This window comes from Nipponia nippon, unplaced genomic scaffold (assembly GCF_047370975.1).
Source record: "Nipponia nippon isolate SJK-2023a ecotype South Korea unplaced genomic scaffold, ASM4737097v1 scaffold_3, whole genome shotgun sequence".
Classification (NCBI taxonomy): Eukaryota; Metazoa; Chordata; class Aves; order Pelecaniformes; family Threskiornithidae; genus Nipponia; species Nipponia nippon.
Genome location: NW_028262347.1, coordinates 39256210 through 39276939, shown reverse-complemented (window position 1 = coordinate 39276939; position 20730 = coordinate 39256210). Strand labels below are relative to the sequence as shown.

The 20730-nt window shown below is 43.5% G+C and overlaps 1 protein-coding gene across 2 annotated transcripts; it reads right to left on the bottom strand.

The window, feature by feature from the left end:
* Positions 1–1334: 1334 nt before the first annotated feature.
* On the bottom strand, positions 1335–17524 carry DYRK2 (dual specificity tyrosine phosphorylation regulated kinase 2). Of its 2 annotated transcripts, XM_087767458.1 has the most exons (3): positions 17142–17524; positions 16197–16333; positions 1335–7081 (listed from the first exon to the last, which is right to left on the bottom strand). In XM_087767458.1, the coding sequence occupies exons 1-3, from the start codon at positions 17194–17196 to the stop codon at positions 5480–5482; spliced, it is 1794 nt and encodes a 597-aa protein (XP_087623584.1). In that variant the 5' UTR covers positions 17197–17524; the 3' UTR covers positions 1335–5479. The 2 variants fall into 2 exon arrangements, with proteins under 2 accessions (XP_087623584.1, XP_087623585.1); XM_087767459.1 differs by lacking the exon at positions 16197–16333.
* Between the last annotated feature and the right edge of the window lie 3206 nt (positions 17525–20730).

Below are 20730 nucleotides of genomic sequence, written 5' to 3'. Positions count from 1 at the left end.
CCCCAAGAGATGCACAGCCGACATCCAAAGGAAGCCACAATGTCTTCACAAAATGAAGCACTGAGTAGGTAACAGCACCTACAGACCATCACCCAGGGTGGGATTGCGAGGGCCCCATGTTAGAGAGGGACCTGGGCTCTCTGTCGGAGAGCAGGGAGGGAGCGGTGCTGGCAGGGGGCAATGCAGGCTTCCCCACCAGCTACTGGGAGTCTCAGCAAACGGCACAGGCCAAAACCCAACTTCCAGACAACTAAAATCAGGCAAGAAGGCCCCTACCCTCCTTCAAATGAAAAACCAGATGTGGCAGAAGTGTATAAGAGTTGGCAAGAGGGATAGATGGCTGGAGGAGAGGGTGAGAGATTGATTAGAAGGAAAAGAAATCCAATAAAAAAGCTAAAATAACTAAAAAGGCCTTTGTCCTCAGAAGAACACATTAATTAACAAATAGGTTTTCATCCACAAAGATGTAATTTTTGGCTTGCTGCTCTTCGGGGCTGTAAACTGGGTTTTTCTATATTTAATCTTGATGGGTTTTGTACTCTGGAATCTCCCAATTATGTTGAACAGGAGGCACTAAAGAGCAGTTAAAATCCCTTGATTTCAGCCTGAGTTCACCTGAATCAGAAAGCTTTTCAGTGAAACTGCTCTGGCTGTACACTGACCTTACCAAGAAGAGAAATGTGGCCACTTACTCACAAGACAGTTCTGCGCTAAACAGTGAAATTCCTCTGGATGTATACGTGAACAGAGTTTAGCTCAGCCTAGCCTACCAGCTTTGTGTAGTTTGTTCTCGTTATCCTGGGACTTTACGAAGCCTGACAAGTTCTGAGAAGTCAGTCTGACTCAAAAATCAGTGCAGAAACCTGGGCTTTTTTAAAGCAGTTTTAAGAATATACACCACACCTTTCTCAATCAATATTTCTTGTAAAATCAGATCTATTGTTATTTTTAAAAAATCTTTAAAAGGCAGCTAAACAAAAATTAAAACACCCATGCAGGCAAAATTCCCGCCAAATACATTTTCTCTCGAGTATGGGGAAAGGAAAAATAAAAAATATATTACTTCCTAAGTCCTGAGAAGAACTTCAGGAACCTCAGGGCAAAAGCAGCCTTTGGGCAATGTTCAAGGCTGTGAAGACACATAAAGCAGCAGCAGAGTCATCCTCCAGCAATGGGTAATTACTATATAAAGACACCAGTAAGCATGCTGGGGGACAAAGGCACTGCTGGCATCGACCTCAGCAGGCTAGAAGGCCTTTCCACCTGTAAAAGTGCCAGCACTCCAAGGGCTCTCTTTACGACCAGAAAAAAACCCAAACTACAGTGGAGAGAAGTAAAGTAGGACATAAAATTTTATTCTGAAATGATCTCTGGCCACAACAATAAAATGTAACAAATATTCACTAGAACAGTCTTAACTCCTGTCATCAGCTGTACAATACATACAGTATCATAAAACTGGCCACTAGGATTAAAACCCACTACAACATCTTTAATGTTAAGTGGCAACAGCAGCATCTCACAGAAAATTATACATACATATATACACAGTCCACATTCAGTCGTTTTTCACGTTTTCAGTACACACAGTTGCAGCATATTACAGTCACGTGTCTAAGTCGTTGCCCAATAAAAACCCAAGCTACTGCTTAGACGTAATTGTAGCAGTTGAACTGAGTAATTACAATTTGTAGCAGAGATGTACAAGCCCCTAGAAACAATAATTCACAAACGTTATTTTATTTAAATGCTACCATAGCATTAAACTGGGCAATATTCTAATCTTTGCTGACTGGAAAAAGAGTTCTTTTTGTACTTATCACAATTATTATCGATGGAAAAAAAATACTAAAAAATGGAGAGCATTCAATAATGCACACCCTTTCCTAAAGATTCTAATATTGCCCGATGCTACTTATGTCTAAAGTGTTTTCAACATTCCCATGAAGTCATTTATAACTCCAAATCACCCACCAAGTTAAAAGTGGCTGAAGTGCCTTGCACCCAAATTGTAAAAATCCCTGGCCACCTTTATAAGAGCCAGGCACATATAAAAGGAATGCACTTTGGTTCATACCAAATGCCCTGGGATTAAATCACACTATAAAACTAAAGAGTTTGAGGTAAATTTTTACAAATACAGTTGATTTCTGTCTAGTGTCACCATAACAAAAATTTATTAAAAAAAAAATCAATTTGATGTTGAAGTACAACCAATGAGGAAGGGCCATCTTTAACCCCTTAACAAGACGTACTACAAGAACAGAGTGTCCTCTCCACCCTAGCAGTGTGATTGCCTTATTGTTTCTATTAAGGCCTCGATCATCTACAGGATGTTTTAAGACAGGTATAGCATTTAAAAATAGATTTCATCCCTACTATCCAGTATTCAAAGGGTTAAAGAGGCCAAGATGCATGCCCTACAACCGGCATTTGTAACAAAAGGCACATTGTTAACACCAAGGGCACAATCTATTGTTCATCTACACATCTTGCATCACTCTGTTGTTCCAATACACTTAAGTGGTAATGAACACTCCAGTGGTGCAAGAAACTGAGCCAAGTGAGACTGCAACCAAAGACAAGACAACACTGTGCTATTACTAAATCTGAAAATAGCTCAGACATCCCCAGACAATGGTAGCATGTGAGACTAAGCACTGTTTCCAAGCCAACTTCTATCAGCCTAATTATCAGAGCCCTTAGAAGAAAATCACATCAAAGCAAGAGGCAACGTCCTTCTCCCCCCCCCCCCCCTTTTTTACAGGTATAAATAAGCTACAATAAAAAGCAGCTACATCACTTAAAAACCTTGATGTAGCAGCTCCTTTAGTATAGAGGAAGTTGCACTGTATCTGGGTTAAAAAAATAACTCTGCACACTATATTTTGGCCTTAAAGTTTCCGGTAGCATTTATGAAGGTGGATCATAAATGCATTATTGGCATTAAGAACTGGTTACATGAAAAAGAAAATTTAGTGGTTTTAGCCCATCGATGACCCATGAACATTATGAATGTCTTCACCTTAAATTGCCATGAAAGGCAGGAACATGTATCAATGTTCCCTTTAAAATATATTAAGGGGGGTGATTCTTCTTCCGCCCCTAACACAAGCATCCCTATTTCTTAACTTTCGCGGGAGGAATTAAGGTAGAAAGGAGTGGTAAAGCCAAGCAGGCGGTGGAAGAAGTAAAGATTCCCAGTTACTGTAGGAAAATACACAGTATTGGATTCCCACAGTCATGAGAGTCAGTTAATTTTATATGAAAATTAATATATCTCTTTTCCAGACTTAGAATTTACTGACCATAACTTACTGGATATTCATATTCCAAAAGCCACTTTTCTTAGCTGTATTACTATATTTCATTTTTAACATGATTTCATACATGTTTACATATTGCACTTACACATATTGTATAAAGTTGTGAACATTTAACACTAAATAATTTAATTTGACTAGAGGCAGGAAACGACTTTTTTTTTTAAAAAAAAGTAAGAAAAATGGTTGATTGATGCTCTAATTTTTACAGTTATCAATCAACAAATACCATCCTCTACTCAGAAATTATTTTTGGAGCTTCTTTAGGTGTTGACTTTTTGGCAAGAAGTTAAGCGATATGTTTCCTGAGAATTCTGTCTTTTTGCATCTATTTCCCTCCCCCAGTCTTACATTAAATTAAAAATAAACCAACCGACCAAACAAAAAAAATTAAGCTGTAAGTGGTAAAGTAATGAATATGAAGGAGAACTTAACCGGAAACTTTCTTGGCCTCTCAGGGGACCATGCTTTAAGTATTTTTCATAATTTGTACAAGTAACTCAGTAAAATCTGTGCATATAAATGTTGCTTATAGTAAAGTTATTGAGGTTTAATGCAATCCATTCTAGTATGTCTTGTTCTAACATCCATAAACCCTTCTAGATTATGTTCTACTTTGTTTAAAATTCCCTTTTCCTATGTTTTATACATCCAATGCAGACCACAGCCATTGTACGTGATGAAATACTGATCTTAGATTTCAAACTGTTCCTGTTGAAAACATGCTACAACACGTGAATATTTCTCTCATGAGTCTAGATATGATTCTTCAGTGAAGACCATCTTTCTTCCACGAATGCAGTTAAAAGCAAAAAAGGAAAACCAAGCATTAGCACACACACGCGCGAACAAATCTACACGAATTTCTAACTGTTCCTTCAAAGTTAATTTTCAGCTACAAATGCCAAATCAAATTCCAACCATTTAACTTTCCTTTGATAATTCTTCCCTATTAGAAAGTATCGAGGATGGTGTCTGCCCACTGAAAAGCTTTCCACTGAGGATCTTTCCATCTACAGTTATGCTGTCCAAGGTGAAGTACTTTTCTACAGAAAGCAATGTAGTAACATAGCATTTGCCCCTACATGCAGATTTGATCTGAAGTGTAAATGCACCAGAGAGGTCACAGTCGCTCAGACAAACATTGTCAGAAGAAATAAAAGCAATCTGTGAAATCCATGTAGCATAACAGTCTGGAAGTTATAGTTTAAAACTGAGAGAATGAGCACTTCTGTCTATGTCTCTAGGGAGACCAAGCTGCACATTAGGAGAGAAAAGAAAACGGGGGGGGAGAAGCCCAGTGTGAATGCTCAATGTTATATGCCTGAAATGAAGTCCAGAACATTTTGCTTTATCAACTCATCAGTCACTTTCAGATTTAGAGGAACAGACATACTTCCATATTCATTCTTCCTGCGACTGCCCATTCCTCTCACTCTATCACACGGCACGCAAGGTAAGAGAGTCATTTTAGTCCTGGAAGTTCTTATTTTTTTGCATTATATTTAAATGCTCATTTTAATGAAAAAACATTACTTTTGAATAGAGAAAGCATTCCATAGGAAGTGACTGTATCATTAGTGATACCACTACTTTCTCTGGGCTACCATACAGAAAATGACAATGTAACATGCTGTGGCTCCACTTCAAATTACAAGTTTACAGGTGTTTAACTGTATTTCTTTGAGTGTTCTCCCTGGAGTCCAGTCAGACATAGGTGTGAGTGTTGGCAGAATCAAGACCCATACTCGTAAAATCCAAAAGGTAGAGTCTTACAAATTTACCCCAGGTGAAACCTAATATGAACCATGGAAGAGAAAGGTTAATACCTTTGACACCACGCTGCAATGCATGACAGTCATGTTGTAACCAGTGGCCTGCCACTGATGTTTATTACTGTGTCACACTAGTTACAGTAAGGCTAATTGTACTGTAGAAGACAAACATTTTAAAAAATAAGTATAAAAACTTAAAGCATTGTCCCCGTGTTTTTATAAAAACAAAATCAACATTTCTTACATTTAAAATGAGTGCTGAAAGATACAAATGAATAAAGTTATTGAGCAAATAAAAATGTATATCTGAGCTACTTTTTCATACAAATAAGGCTCAGCCACATTGTATCTCTCATATTAACAGCATTGGGTTTTTCAAACTCAGCTAACGAGTTTTGGCAACACTGTTCTTTGCTGAATATTCCCATTGGCGTCTGTCATCTGCACCAAATTAGTCCTCAGTTTTGAAGCTGAGCTTGAAGTTGGAGGTAACTTGGAAATCGACGTTATAGCACCAGTGCTCTCTGTAATTCTCTTCACCGAGGCCTTTTCCCCAGTCGGAGGCTTCGGCAGCCGTCTCCTTAGCCAGGGATGCCGCAAAGCCTGGCTGGGTGTCATACGGATAGCAGGATCCCATTCTAAACACTGTTTTAAGAAGTCAAGGAACAGGGGATCATCACATCCCTTTAATGCATTACCCCATTCTCTGCTCTCTGGTGGGCCACGTAGTTTTCCCCTCCGAGAGCGTCCACCATTAAGTATCACAGAGCCGTCAGACAAGGTTGTGATGCTGCAATAGCGGGGATAACCCTTAGAGCTCACAAAGTTTTTGGCTCGCTTGGATGAATCTAAGAGTTTTGGAGAAGGCATGCCCAATAGCTCAATCATACAAGCCAGCTGGTCTCCTTCATCTTCTCCAGGTAAAAGTGGATAACCGGTGAGAAGCTCTGCTAGAATACAGCCCAAGCTCCACATATCTATGGGCATCCCATAACGAGCGCCGAGGATGACTTCAGGTGCACGGTAAAAACGTGACTGAATGTAAGTGTAGACACGCTGATGCTCGTAACAACTTGAGCCAAAATCAATCACTTTAATACCACTTCTACCCTGTTGCTTCAACAGAATGTTCTCGGGTTTAAGGTCACAGTGAATGATTCTGTTTTTGTGCAAAGCATCCAAGCACTGTAAAATTGAGTGGGCAAACTTGCGGACCAAAGGCAGGCTAAAGCCCTGAAACTTGTTTTTCTTTATTAATTCATACAGGTTCATGCTCAGCAATTCAAATGTCATGCAGATATGGCTGCGGAAAGTGAAGTTTTCCAACATGTGAATAACATTCATGTTGTTATCCTTATCTTGTTTGCGGAGATGCTCCAGGATCTTAATTTCTTCCGCAGCTTGGCGGTGGAAACGTTTTTCATTTCTCACCATTTTTAGCGCCACATGCTGATGCATCTTGTGATCATAGGCCTTCACCACCTGCCCAAAGCTTCCTTTCCCTATAACTTTCAGGACTTCATACCTGTACGCAATATGATCATGGGGTACTTGTATGTAAGACCCTTGGTCATCATCATACCCGCAGTTGTTTGAACCACCAGTCACACCTTGCCGCTTCTTTGCATTTGGACCCAAAAAGTATATTTCAGGGTAGCTAAAAATCTCATGATGCTCAAAAGCTGTTAATTTTTGCATGTATTGCTTCATTGCCTGCTCTGGTGTCATAACGGAGGTTTTCACCTTCCCAGTTCCATCAGTAGATTTTAAAGAGCTGGAGCTCCCTTGTCGTCTGTGAGCACTCTCTGACTGTCTGTCCTGAACCACTGGCAATCCAGATTTGCCTAGCGTTGTAAGTCCATTTGGCTGTGTCGTCAGAACCGTCCTCTTGTTACTATTATCTTCGAACAGCTGCTGAACCTGGATTTGTCCATGGCTACCAACATGGAGGTGCTCATTCATTGTGTGCTTACTGCCTCCAACCTAAAATTGAAAATAAATACATACCCAGTTAACGAGAAAGGCATGAACTCTATGCTTCATCATTCGTTCTGCAACCTGCCGTCCTGCCTAAATCACCTCAAAACTAAGTATTTTCTTAGAAGTCAGCTGTCCGCAGATAATCTAAAAAATACAGCACATATACTGTGATACTGCTAGATGCTATTAAATTTTCCAGATCCTTATTTCTCAAATGCCACTTTTATGACTCTCTACAATGTTTGCAACAAGGCAATCAAAGATGTGTTACCATGATAAGCTAACAATTCCTCCAAGGAATCTTCAAGGCAACAGTCCTGTAACATCAAGAAGTATGCTTGAGGGACATTAAATTAGACTTTACAGAACATAGTAGCAGTTTTATTGATGCTGGAGATCAATATATAATGCCTGCTAGAACTTACATGACTAAGGCTCTCCCAGTCACCTGTTCACAAAACAAGATTTTAATTTGTTCCTAAATTTGCTGTATATCAAAAGCTCCAGATCCAACTTTAAGCAATAAGGAACGTGCTGTGACATGCACAAAGAGGAAAAGAACCTGCACGTTTCTGAAGTTCAAGAGATGCCATTCACTGCTTGCAATTGAGACAGTCACTATTCAGCACAGCATTCAGATCAATGAAGCATAAACATACCCTTTAGCACTTTCCCAAACCAGTCTCATAATAACTTTTAACCAAGATGAGGTTTGGGGCCTGATGCAGACTTGAGTGGAAAGAAAATCTTTGCCTTGAAGAAAATACAAGTAACTTTATTTTAAACTAATGGAAAAAAGCATTAGTTGATTTTAGAAATTGCATTTGTTCTTGACAGTTTTCACAAGGGAATAAACAGCAGCATTCAGCATTTTCAGGCAAAGAAACTCTGGAAGTACTGGGGTGTGAAAACAACTATTGCTCAAAACGTGTTATTTTTAAGGAGAAATGAGAAATTTACAAGCATCTACTTGCCACTAAAATAGCTGTCCTTAGAATTCCTCATTTGCTCTAAAGTAGAGGATAATTAGTTTGTCTTCTGCCTGGTCTTATACAAACGTGGGAAGAATTCCCCTGCTGTCTCTCCAGCTGATTCACCAGTCTTAATATGTATGCCAAATTACTAACCAAAAGTTCACCGATACTGTCAGACAGATGATTGAGCCAGGGTTGAGAGCACTTTTAATCTGAACCTTATTTTTTCTAGGCAGCTAAGGAAAACACATTCGCTGTTCACTTAAGGTTGCTGAAATGAAATCAGAAAATGACAATTGTGTGCTGTGATATGAGGCAATGAAATCTGTGCTGCAACCACAGAAGCGCTTCCTAATGAGAAAACCAGGACATGCAGCACAGACTCTAGCATACTTTGAGCTTCTGTTAAGGTATCAGTCTGATATGGCAGAAGCACTTTTTTGTAAATTCAGTAACTTGTTCCCAAGGAGCAGCCAGGTGGACACCAGCTTCACCTTTGGATAACATTTTGAAATTTGCAGCTCTGAAACTCACACAATGTAAGAACAAGAGCTCTCGGGGATTGGTTCTGTTGAGTTCACTGCTCTTCTGATTCCATTTTGAGTCACGTTGAATAACTGGTCCATTTTATTTCATCATTGCAGTTTGACTGTGTATGTTTATTTGCAGAGCAATTTGGGCTCACACTACCAAATTTGATCAATCTCAGAAAGCGTTACCACACAACTGCAATTCAGAGCAAAGATGTTTGTAACATTTAAGCACAATGAGGATATACAGGATATCGACATTAATTCCCTGCCTAGTTTGATGTCTCAGAAGCACCAGGAATTAAATCATCAAGGGAATTTAAGGAGCCTGTCAGGCCTACAGGGAATTCCTTCAGGTCAAGTCTGAAGCACACTGCAGTAGCAGTTTCCTGAAGGGTGTCCTGATCCTCTATGTAAACAGTAGTTACTGAAAAAAAGAAAATTCAGCCCCAAGAGCTGCTACATGATGCATCTCAGAAGAACCGGATTTAGTTAGTAAGACGTGTCAGAGGTTCACCACATGCAGTATTGCAAAACTGCATAAGCGAGAAATGCACAGTGAAGCAGCAGAGTAACTGTACAGACTACAAGTACTCAAGCTAGGAAATTCCAGCTACAAACTTTTTTTCTGCAGTACTGGTTGAACAACAAAGCAGAACATATCTGGACAAACCAGGAGTAGACAATACTAAAGCACAATGAGGAAGAAAGAGCATAGGGGAGAAAACCATCTTTAAGAATTTCTTAACCCAAGTACTCATTGCCACAATTCACATCTTGAATTAATTTTTTTTTCACTTGAGTCACCTGTTTTCAGAGTTAACTATGTTCTGCCCTTCCTAAGCACTGCTTGTTTCAATAAATGTACCAGGGAATTCTTCAAACTTCAGTTATTTGCTTTGTATCAGGGCTTGGGAAAAAACCAAACATTTATCCACTCTCAATAGGAACTTAACTTTCCTTTTTCCTTTCCTTTCCTTTTCCTTTCCTTTTCCTTTCCTTTTCCTTTCCTTTTCCTTTCCTTTCCTTTCCTTTCCTTTCCTTTCCTTTCCTTTCCTTTCCTTTCCTTTCCTTTCCTTTCCTTTCCTTTCCTTTCCTTTCCTTTCCTTTCCTTTCCTTTCCTTTCCTTTCCTTTCCTTTCCTTTCCTTTCCTTTCCTTTCCTTTCCTTTCCTTTCCTTTCCTTTCCTTTCCTTTCCTTTCCTTTCCTTTCCTTTCCTTTCCTTTCCTTTCCTTTCCTTTCCTTTCCTTTCCTTTCCTTTCCTTTCCTTTCCTTTCCCTTCCCTTCCTTTCCTTTCCTCTCCTTTCCTCTCCTTTCCTCTCCTTTCCTTTCCTTTCCTTTCCTTTCCTTTCCTTTCCTTTCCTTTCCTTTCCTTTCCTTTCCTTTCCTTTCCTTTCCTTTCCTTTCCTTTCCTTTCCTTTCCTTTCCTTTCCTTTCCTTTCCTTTCCTTTCCTTTCCTTTCCTTTCCTTTCCTTTCCTTTCCTTTCCTTTCCTTTCCTTTCCTTTCCTTTCCTTTCCTAAAAGCATGTTTGCAAACACATTCTGAAGTGTAAACTACGTAGCTCTGCTTCCCGCACCTTCAGGCAGCCTCATGGTTTCTCTTGCTGCTCACAAGTTGGCTTTTTTTTTTCCAAGCAGCAGAATGAAATCACCAGCATTATCCCAGCTTCACCCCAAATCCAAAGTGACCGGTTTTGCCAGTTTCAGTCAGCTGCTGCTTGGGAATGCAAATGCAGATGTAGACAGTAGCACTGGTTTCCTTTGTGGAAGAAAAGACACCAAATTAGCACAGGCTCTATTCCAAAAGCTTGGGAGAAGAGAGCGCACTTTGCTTTCAAAAACCCCAACAGGAGTTTCAGAGCTATCAGACACATCACAACCACAAATGTGGTTCGTTTTCTTTTCAATACAAAAAAATGGATTCTCCCCATCTCAGAGTACTGCCTGCTCAAGAGTCACCACCTCTTCTTGTATTTCCAACCTGGATGAGGGTTGGATTCTCACCAGCCCTTTGCTCTGCCTATCTACTTCTGGCTACTGGGTGTCTGAGATTGCTGTCAAGTTCAGGCTTGCACTGCTGACAAGCTCCACAGGCTTCACCAGTGACGCTGTAAATTCCCTGAACCACAACTAATGGGCTTGGGAAGCTACAAAGGACTACAGCCTTCTTAGCGCAGTACCGAACTGTTCCCGGTACACAGAAGCTCCATCAGCCTTTCATCCAAAAGCATAAGGCTAAGAGGTTTATAACCCATCTCACTTTTGCTTCTGCAGATGGGCCTGTAAATTCCAGAACCAACAACCTACACAGCTGACAACCTGCATGCACTTATGCAGCTTACTTATTATATATTTTACTGCCTGTGCTCAGACTCATCTACACCTTCTAAGATTTACATATTTTTATAGTGCGCACGTCTTCAAAACCTTACTGATGTAGACCTTTCTCCATAAAACATATTGAAATAACAGGTAAGCCTGAACTCAAAGAATTAATCTTCCTGAATCTTCTGGCAACATCAAGCACAAACCAGCAAATGTTACAATGGTTTTTTTCTCCTCTCTCAGTAGTTTTTTGTAACTTCAAAATCGCCGCTAGGATTTTGCTTTAACTTTCGTTTGCTCAGTTTATGGAAGCTGATGGCTATGCCGAAAACATTCACCTAACCTTTGAAGTAGAGACACCAGACAAAACAATTAAAACCTCCACTTTTTCTTGGGGTGTGGGAGTGTTTGGGGTTTGGTTTTTTGTTTTGTTTTCACAAATGGGTTTAGGGACACAAGTAGAATAGTAACTTGCTATACTTAGACTACAGACCTGTAACAACATAGAATTAGCATAAAACTGAGTCCACCCTCCTAACAAGAAGTCAAACCAATTGACAATTCCTTTGCGGTAACACTCAGCCAATGCAACCGACTGTTTCAAGACCTTCTGCAAGACTATGACTACAGGATCGAACACCACAGGAGCATATACCTCTTCCCAACTTTATCTTCTAAAAGCATCAGGACATTATGTAGTTATATCATATCCCATCTTTGTAAAAGTCACTTGGTGTGATATTAGCACCCTATAAAACTATCCAAGACAGACACATGCTTCAGCTATATATTATCATTTTATTTTGAGCAAAACCCCAGAAAAAAAGATTTTGCTGTCAATCAGAATCTAAAAAGGTTTATAAAATGAATCTTTATAATAGAGCAATCATGACGGCCTGCTGAAATACTGCACAGGAATAAGATGTCTTTATCTGCTATTACTTTGCATAGATGAGGACAAGGGAGAAATAGTGCTGCAAAGTAGTAACTTAATTAAAGAATAAATGTTACGCTATATACCCCTTTCTTTACAGCATTTCTGGGCATGCCAGTTTCAGCCCTACTGTGTCTAACATGCTAGAGGCATACGGTATCAGGTGTAGCACGCTTCACTGTCTATTTTGTTGACTACAGACTGAGCAAATGTACAAAAGGCCTTTTTTTCCTTGATAAGTGAATTCAACAGCATTCCTCTGTTGAGAACTAAAAATAGCTGCTAATTAGTATGATAACAATAATGCAGGATTATCATAATGGTTTTGAGTATGGGTTTTATACACCAAAAAGGACTAAGCCCTTGTCCTAAAGAGCTTGTAGCTCAACAAGAGCCGTAGAAAAAACACATCATTTAGATTTTCTGCTGCTGACATATCTGGTCCCTATAAGCTTCTTTTTTGAAAAGTTAACTTTGACTTTATATAGCAAATATTTTCACAGACAGAGCTATGCCTCAAGAACGGTACTGATTCATAAATTTTTTTCTTCCCATCAGGCCTATGCAGGTGCAGTGAGTCTGAATACTTCTGGGACACTCCACATGTATTACGCGTGTTGAAACCAAAAAGGACAGTCAATGCACACTAAACTGAACGCTTCAAGTAAGCTGAAGTGTACGCATATGAGAGATGTGTACTGCGGTCCCCATAGCACAGTCCCCAACTTGGAGCCCAAATTTCAGAGCCCCCCCATTAAAAGTTAAGACAGCTTCATATTCCCCCTAGACACAAGTTTTATGTAGAAGAAGGAGAAACATCCAAAGAAATCTAGATATAGCAAAGTCCAGGTCATGACTGTATCGTTATTTCCACTCAAACCTGACAGCACTTCTGTGGCAATTTATTACATGGAAACACCACAATAGGAAGGTATTTTCTTGTTTTTACCTGCTTTAAAGCAGCTGCCCACAATAAAAATCTGCAGCATGTGACCCACCAGATCCTCATGTTAATAGAGTCCAGGAATCTCCGTACCATTATAATGTAAATTAATTTTTAAATATTTTTAAATTTAAAATTTTTAAGATTAAGACTGAATGACTGATGCAAAAGTATATGAATAGACATTCATCCCTGGTGGCAAAAGAAAACAGGCTTGCTGTAGGGAAAGCTCAGAAAGGGCTTGAAGAGGGAGGGCACTGAATCATGCACTGTAAATGGGTTGTTGTTACAGTACTAGACAGGAGGAGAAAAAGATTAAGACTGCTTTACTGCAAGAGAAACAGGAAGAGTGCAGAATGCAGGGATACGTGCCAAATAAGAAAGAACAGAGATGGAGGTAGGCAGAAGTCAGAGACAAGAGTCTGGGAGAGGGACTCACAGATGGGTGGGGACTTACACGAGCAGAGCAGCAGGCAAGCAGGATGATCTCTACTGCAGCATGTCAAGTGGATGTACGAACACCATAATGAAAGAGGAAAGAGTGAATAGAAAAAGGTTCCAACCATCAAGGCAAGAACTTAAGGCTTCAAAAGAGAAAGCAATGAGTTTGGAGAGGAAAATGAAGAGGACAAGGGGATGGAAATAAATACATGCTTTCCACCATGAGCCAAAAAGATAGTCAGGAATGGAAGCAGACAGAAATAAGCCTAGGATGAAGCCACAATTTTTTTTTTTTTAAATAAACAAAAACTTTCCCTGGTACAATACACAACAGCCTACTTAGCAACAAAGGTTGCTGTGATTGCAGAGGCTGCAGCCAAAACCTCTGCCCTGTTATATGAAGCCTGTGTAAAACAGCATCTTCCCCCCTTCTACCCGTGCTCTCTTGTGCTATTATATTCTACCAAAGAATGAAACTTCACTTGAAAGTAGGAGACAACAGTTTCACTAGAGGCTAGATCACACAACTCACTGCTGCAAGAAATATGACAGGTAGTGGATTTCTTCTTTGTCTGAATGAAAAGAAAAACTTTTTAGCTTAAACAAAAAACTATCTTCAGTCTCTCTTCACAACTATATACAATGCACATGCTTATGTCCAGCCACCGGAAAGTTCAACCACTGAAGCAAACTATACCTTCTGAAAGTTTGAAACACAAACAGAAATACTCTCAATTTTTAGCTATTATAGAAGTCACATAAATACAACAGTGATGAAAACAGAATAAGCAAATGAACAAAAAAAAAAAGAAAATTGTTTAAGAAAACTGAAATGTTCCATTTTAAATAGGTCTGACTGGAGAAAGTAGTGGGATGCAAAACCAATGGTTTCAATCAGTCACCATCAGCTGAGGTCAGTGGGCCTGAAGTTTATAGGAAGATCACACAACAGATAGATAGCCCTTTTTTTTTTTTTTTAGGTTAAAATCCAGCATTCTGATGTCACATCTGATCCTTACCGCAAATAGTTATGTTAGCCAACCACAAAATAACCACCTACGAAATTCAGAAAGGCAGTCTGAGGTATTTCTGTAATGGTACCCAAGGCTAAATAAATACTGTAGAGTAGGCTCTGTATCACAAAGGAAAGGCAGAGTTTGCAAGTCAGAATCTAGAGGGATGCAAAACACAGCAATATAATGCTTGATCACCCCCGTGTGCTTCCATAAGTATTTCATCTCTATGTATATATATATACACAAGCATATATGCTATATATAAACATATGTGTACATACGCAACGATATATGTATAAAAATACTTGAAACGCAGAAACGTAACGCTTGAACACCCCTTGCATGCTTTCATAAAGACTTAATCTTTATATATATATATATATGTATATATGCACAGGCACTATATATAATACACACACACATACATATAAATCTATGCATAAAAATACCAAAGTTCTGTACTGCCAAAATTAGTAAGTAGTCCCAGATATATAGCTGGACCACTGCACTTTCACAAATCCTAAATTAAGCTTGGGCTCTGTTACATGTGGGCCCCTGTTATTTATGGGCCCATCTGTATGTGCAGTTTCATGATGGGTGTCCAGGCTGTTTGTACTACGTCCCTTCTTTTCAGTTTTTATAAAAAAATTAAGCTGCTGCCCCAACTCTAAAATCAACCAGCACTTAACTGGTATATGAATGTGAAGAAATTGGCCTTTGATACTAATGAACAATTCAGATATATACCCCAGCTACGTAAATATACAATGATGTTGATCTCAAGTATGCAGCTCCACCTTGAATTTGCAGAATATTCGTCATTCCTTTTGAGAACATCCTACATATGCCGATTTTTTTTTAATTTAAGCCAATTCTTTCTGTAAATGGATTTGAATAAGATGCTTTTACCCCTGAAGCTACATAGAAAGTCACTGAAACACTAATATCTAAATGCAGTTTCACCTTCCACTAGCCCATAATCACATTACCATTTAAAGCTCTGCCATATGTTTACAAAGATAGTATGTGAGCATCCATGAAGAACTCATTAATTCTAAAAAAAGTATGCCATCAATGCCTTTCAGGGTCAGTATGAAATCCTTCATAATTTAAAAGGAAATGTATGCAATAAACATTTCAGATATTTAGTGTTAACACGACAGCATATAGACTCCTCTCCCTACTCTGTCATGCCTTCAGGACAGATACACCCTCTCTCATCCATATATAGTGGCATACTTGGGAAGTTTCATTCCTAGTAGATTAACTAGGAGTGGGAGATAATGTGAGATATCGCAGAACCGGAAAATAACATCCTTTTCATGCCATCAGTGCTTATTTCTTTAGGTAAACTACTGCAGCAATAGTCAGATTCATCCAATCATTGTCCCCAAGCACAGTGACAGCTATTTCTAGGGAAGACAGCTATCGGCCTAAGCTAATCAGACATGTAAGGGGAGAAGAGCCTTCATTTTTCACCACAGTTCATGCGACCCTTTAATCACAGTGACTAACCTCATTGCCAAAATAATGTCACCTCAAAAAATGCATTTACCAGAACAGCTCCTCTGTGCGAGTGTGGAAGATCGAATTTGTCACTGAAAATGAGACACAAAACCAGACTGAAGGGGGGCTGGGGGGGGGGAGGGAGTGAGAAAGCTGCTTCTCAGTGCAGTCACAGGGTTCCAGTCTCACAACAAACATGCACATTTGATCGGAGTCTGCAGAAATTAAATGCACTTGGCTTAAGCACCAAACCACCTCGTTAGGCGGGACGGGGCGCCCGCGGCGGCGGGGCCCCTGCCCTTTCCCGCCCCGGGGTGCCCGTGAGGGCTCGGTCCCGCCGCGGAGGACACCCGGCGAAAGGAGAGCGGCGGCGGCGCGGCAAGCCCGCGGGGCCGGACGCCCCTTCCCACCCCCCCCCGCCCCGGCCCCCCGCCCCGTGCCCGGGCTCACCGTGTGGGAGACGTTGCTGGCCCTGAGCGGCGGCAATGCGAGGGGCGACGGCGGGCCGGTCCCAGCTCCTGCCCGGGAGACCCCGGCTCCGGTGCCCGGGGAAGACTGCAGCGGGCGGCCGCTGTCCCCTGCCCTGCCTGCGGAGAGCAGAGGGGTGAGCGCGGAGGGCAGCGGCGGCCCCTCGGGCAGCGTGGCCGTCGGGGCGGCGGCGGCGGCCCGCGGCCCCGGCGCTCCGCCGGCACCGCCGCCCGTCTTGCTTTAGGCAGAAGCCATTAAAAGCTAATCACCGCCGCGGCGCACACACGCACCGATCCGGCTAATAGCGCGGGCGGGCCGCGCTCGCCCGGCTAAACCTTTCATCCGAGATTAACCCGCCACCGGCAGGCGCCTAACCGGGAGAGCAAGCCGGCTCTGCCCCGCACACGCCTCGGGGCTGGACGTCCGCCCGACCCCTCCCGAGCCGTCTGGCCCGGCCAAATCCCGGCGCCGCCGGGGACCCGCCAGGAGTTCACAAGTCTGCAGCGGGAAGAGGAGACGGGCACCGCTGCCCCCTGTCAAACCCGGCCGCTCCGGCAGACGCAGCGATCCCCAGTTTTACCTGGGTCGTTCTTCTAAGTGATTTCTGGTTTTTCCCCCCCCCCCCCCCCCTTCCCTGAGGCGAACTCGCCACAACAGCACGCCGGAGCCGAACGCGCAGCCCCTCGCCGGCCCCCGGGGCTCGGTTGCCGGGGGGAGGGTGGATCATTGTTCCGACACGCACGGCCCCGCTGCGGCGGCAGCTGCGGGGGCAGCCGCGGGGCGGCCAAGCGCCCCCCCCCCCCCCACGGCCCCCGCCCGGCGCCGCACGGCCCGGCCCGGCCCGGCGCGGCCTGGCCCACCGCGGCAGGGGCGGCGCGGGGGGCCCGCAGCCCGGCGCGGTGGCGATCGCGGCGGCCCTCTCCTTACCGGCTGGGTAGGCAGCACCAGCGGCGGCGCTAGCTGAGGGTTTTCTGGTTAACATGGCCGCTGGAGAGGAGGGAGAGGAAAAGGCATGTCAGGGTGGCTCTCCTCCGCTGCTCCTCGGCCTCTCCGGTCGGCGGCTGCCTCTCTTCTCCGATCAGCTACACCCAGACCCAGACACGTCCTCCGCTGCATCCCCCTGGCCCCGGGCCGGCCGGACAGACCCTCCAACGGCCCGCCGTCGCCTCCCGCCGCAGTAGCAGCAGCAGCAGCAGCAGCAGCCGCGCCGCCGCCGCAGCCCCCGGCCCAAGCTCATCACCTCCCCCGCCCCCGCCCCGGTCGCCCCGGTCCCCTCGCACGGAGGAGGGGGGCAGCAGAAGGCGGCCGGACAGGGCCCTCCTCCTCGCCCCGCGGAACAGGGACACACAGCGCACTGGAGGGGCAGTCCCCGCCCCGTCGGCCGCCTCCCCTCCCTCCGTCCCTCCCCGCCGCCTCTTCCCTCCCCTCCCGCTCCGCTCCGCGGCGGCGGCGCGGCCCGCCGCTCCCCCCGGGCACCCGCACCTTCCCTCAGCGCCGGGTGGGGAGCGCGCCCCGGCCCCCCCACGCCCGCCCAACGGCCGCCTCCCGTGCGCCGCCCGCCCAACGGCCGCCTGGCGGCCGTTGGTCACCCCCCGGGGTCACAGCCATCTTGGCCGGCGGCGGGCAGCCTGCGCCTCGCCCCGTCGCCCCCCCAGCCGGGGCCGGGCAGCGGCAGGCCGGCCGCCCGGCCCCTCGCCCCGGCAGCGCCGGTGTGTGCGGCGGGAAGGGGGGCGATGGCGGCGGGGAAATGGGAGTGTGTGGGAGTCGGGGGCGGGGGGGGTTGAAGTCGGGGGATCACCAACCCCTCCTCAGGCACCGGGGTCGTTTGTGTCAGACTGGAAGGACAAAGATGGCACCGTGGGAGGAAGGGTAAATAACCTGAAACGTGTAATGGGATGAAAACTTAAAAAATAGCAGTGAGGGAAAAGAGCTTTTGGGATTGCCCTGGAGTGACGAGTGCCTCAAGCTAGAATGAGGGAAATGAGAGTGCGGGGGGGGGGGCCTTGCTCGCCTTGTTTTCCAAACTATACAACGTGCTTTGTGGAGTACAATGCTTTGAATTCCTGGTTTGTCAGTTTGAGCGTCATTAGAGCCAAAAATAGATATCTGAACATTTGCTCAGCTTGGGACAGCGTTGGAATGAACTCTCCTACCTACGCTCAACCCTTTTTGAAGTCTGTACAGACCACGCATATTTTCCTTTTTGAAACAGCTGGTAGCTATGTAGACAGATCGCCCTTCATCTCCTTTCATCACAGAAAAAGACAGAAAAATAAATCTCCTTTTTTCCTATGCCTAAGCAAAAAAAAAAAAAAATCCATCCCTGCTGCCAGAGAGAAAGACTTTGCCTCTTCCAGTGCCACAGACACATGCATAAACAAAGACATTTCCTGTACTGGTACAAAGAAATAAACAATTTCCCTAACCCCTCCTGTGAGGCAGAGAAAACAATCATACCTTCTCCCGCCCACACCCACCTAATCCGTTCCCTTCACTGCAGCAGAAAGGCGGCTTTGCCTCCCTCAGTATCCTCCCAGATGTCCACAGGCACTCCCCGTGTCCCTTCCCCTTGGCTGCCAGGTGCATAAATGCTGTTTTCTGATTACTCTCAGTATTCTCCCATCATTTTCACAAGCAGCGCATGCACATTGAAAGCATCAGAATAACAAACGCTGTGATAATATTAGTGTTCTTTGTGAGATGCCTTAAACGTTTTAGGAATGGTCAAGAAAAAGATACTTTTCTAGTTAGTCTAAGGAGGGGAAGGGGCAAGAAGCTTTTTCACATTCAAGCTAGATAAGAAAAACTGAAGTTGATATCAATTATCTTTTCACAGGGCTTGCAGGAGTTCTTACTTCATCATAAATGATGCATCCTCTGACTGTCAAAGTCACAGATGGCTTCATGCGTGTTGTGGGGTTAGTTACACCTAAGCATCGAAATAAGAGAAAGCCCATTAAGCGTCCTGTTTCATCCCCTTTCTAGTCGGGTACACCATTCACAATACACCTTCCACGGTTTGTTCAGTCCTGGAACACTGGGAAAAACTATGTGAAAAACAGAGTTAGCCTATCACATTGTAAACAATCTTTTAATTAAGTCAGTGGAGGCACATTACATTGATACTTGTCCTGTTATTCCCTTTCTAAAACTGTGTGCGTTGTAATCTTTCAGCATTAGTCTTTAAACCTCAGAGTGGGCCTGGGCCTGCCTAGATGCCTCTCTTTCTCTCCGTCTCTTTCTCTATCTGCAATCCATCCTGGCAGCTGCTGTCAAGGATAGTACCTGATAGAGTCTGAAGTGGAACTCAAGATGAGGGCAAGCCCATCTTGATTCCTTCTGAATGCAATACAAGAAACTTCAATTTAAAAGCCTCTTTCATGCAGGATTTAGGTTGACAAAGAAGAGGAACATGGTAATATAATTGTAAAATACCTTGGCTGCAAATAGCAATGCCTTTAACAGCCTTCTTCAAAATCATAGTCGCAGCTCTACAAAGAAAAGAAGAAAGCAAAGCCTAAATACTCAAAGACAAAGCAAAGATTACTTCTTTCACACCAAGTGTTACACTCAGGAATTTGAACTATGTCTCGCTGAGCGGCCACAAAACTTTCTTCTTTCTGATACTGGCCAACTGAACATATCAGCACTTTCCAGACCAGTACTACACAAGATGAGATCAACAGACTTCAGTTCCCAGGACAGAAATATGTATTAGGCACCTGACAGGAGAACGTGTACGGTGCTCAGAAAGTAGAGAGCAAAATGAATCGGGGTTTTCTTGATCCTTTTTCCTGCTCGCTCAGCTTTTATTACCCAAAAGTGTGACCTAACCTGTAATGACAGAAGATTTGTCTTCCCTTTCTTGCAAACAAATCTACTGAGCATTTATGAGTGTCAGACTACTTGCAAGGGGCTTGTAAGGTAGTGTCATCGAAGCACTTATTTTTAAGAGAAGACTTTCTTTCCAGATGGGTACCCAAACAGGCCTGCAGACTGGAAAGTGCCAACTCAGCGGGACACGGGCAGTACCAGTTCTGCACCATGGCGGCCACCTAAGGAAGGAGGTGAAGATCTTGGTCAGCAGTTGGAGGTATAGGTGGGAACAGAAGGCTGCTTGCTGCAGCTGTCTTGAAGAGGCTTAGGTTGGCTGTTACAGGTATCATTCCCCTGTGATAAACTGTACAAAGTGTGCTAGAACAAAAATTAGCAACTATTTGGTAAAAATAAAGTGGTTAAATCACAACCATTGAATGAGAAAATTAAAATTCATTAAAAAAAAAAACCAGAACCAGAATAGTCTAGAATAAAACATGTTATCTGTAAAACCTTGTCTAAAAGTGTTCCTGCCCACATAGTACATTAAAATGCATTATTGTTGATAATACGCTAGTACAGTGAGGAGAGATACAGAGCATGCTGTGTTTCTTGAGCCATTCGGTCAGGGCCCTTGTGACCAAGACAGATATTAATTCCAAGCAACCTGTGAGGGGTTGCTGAGGTCTGTTTTGCCAGG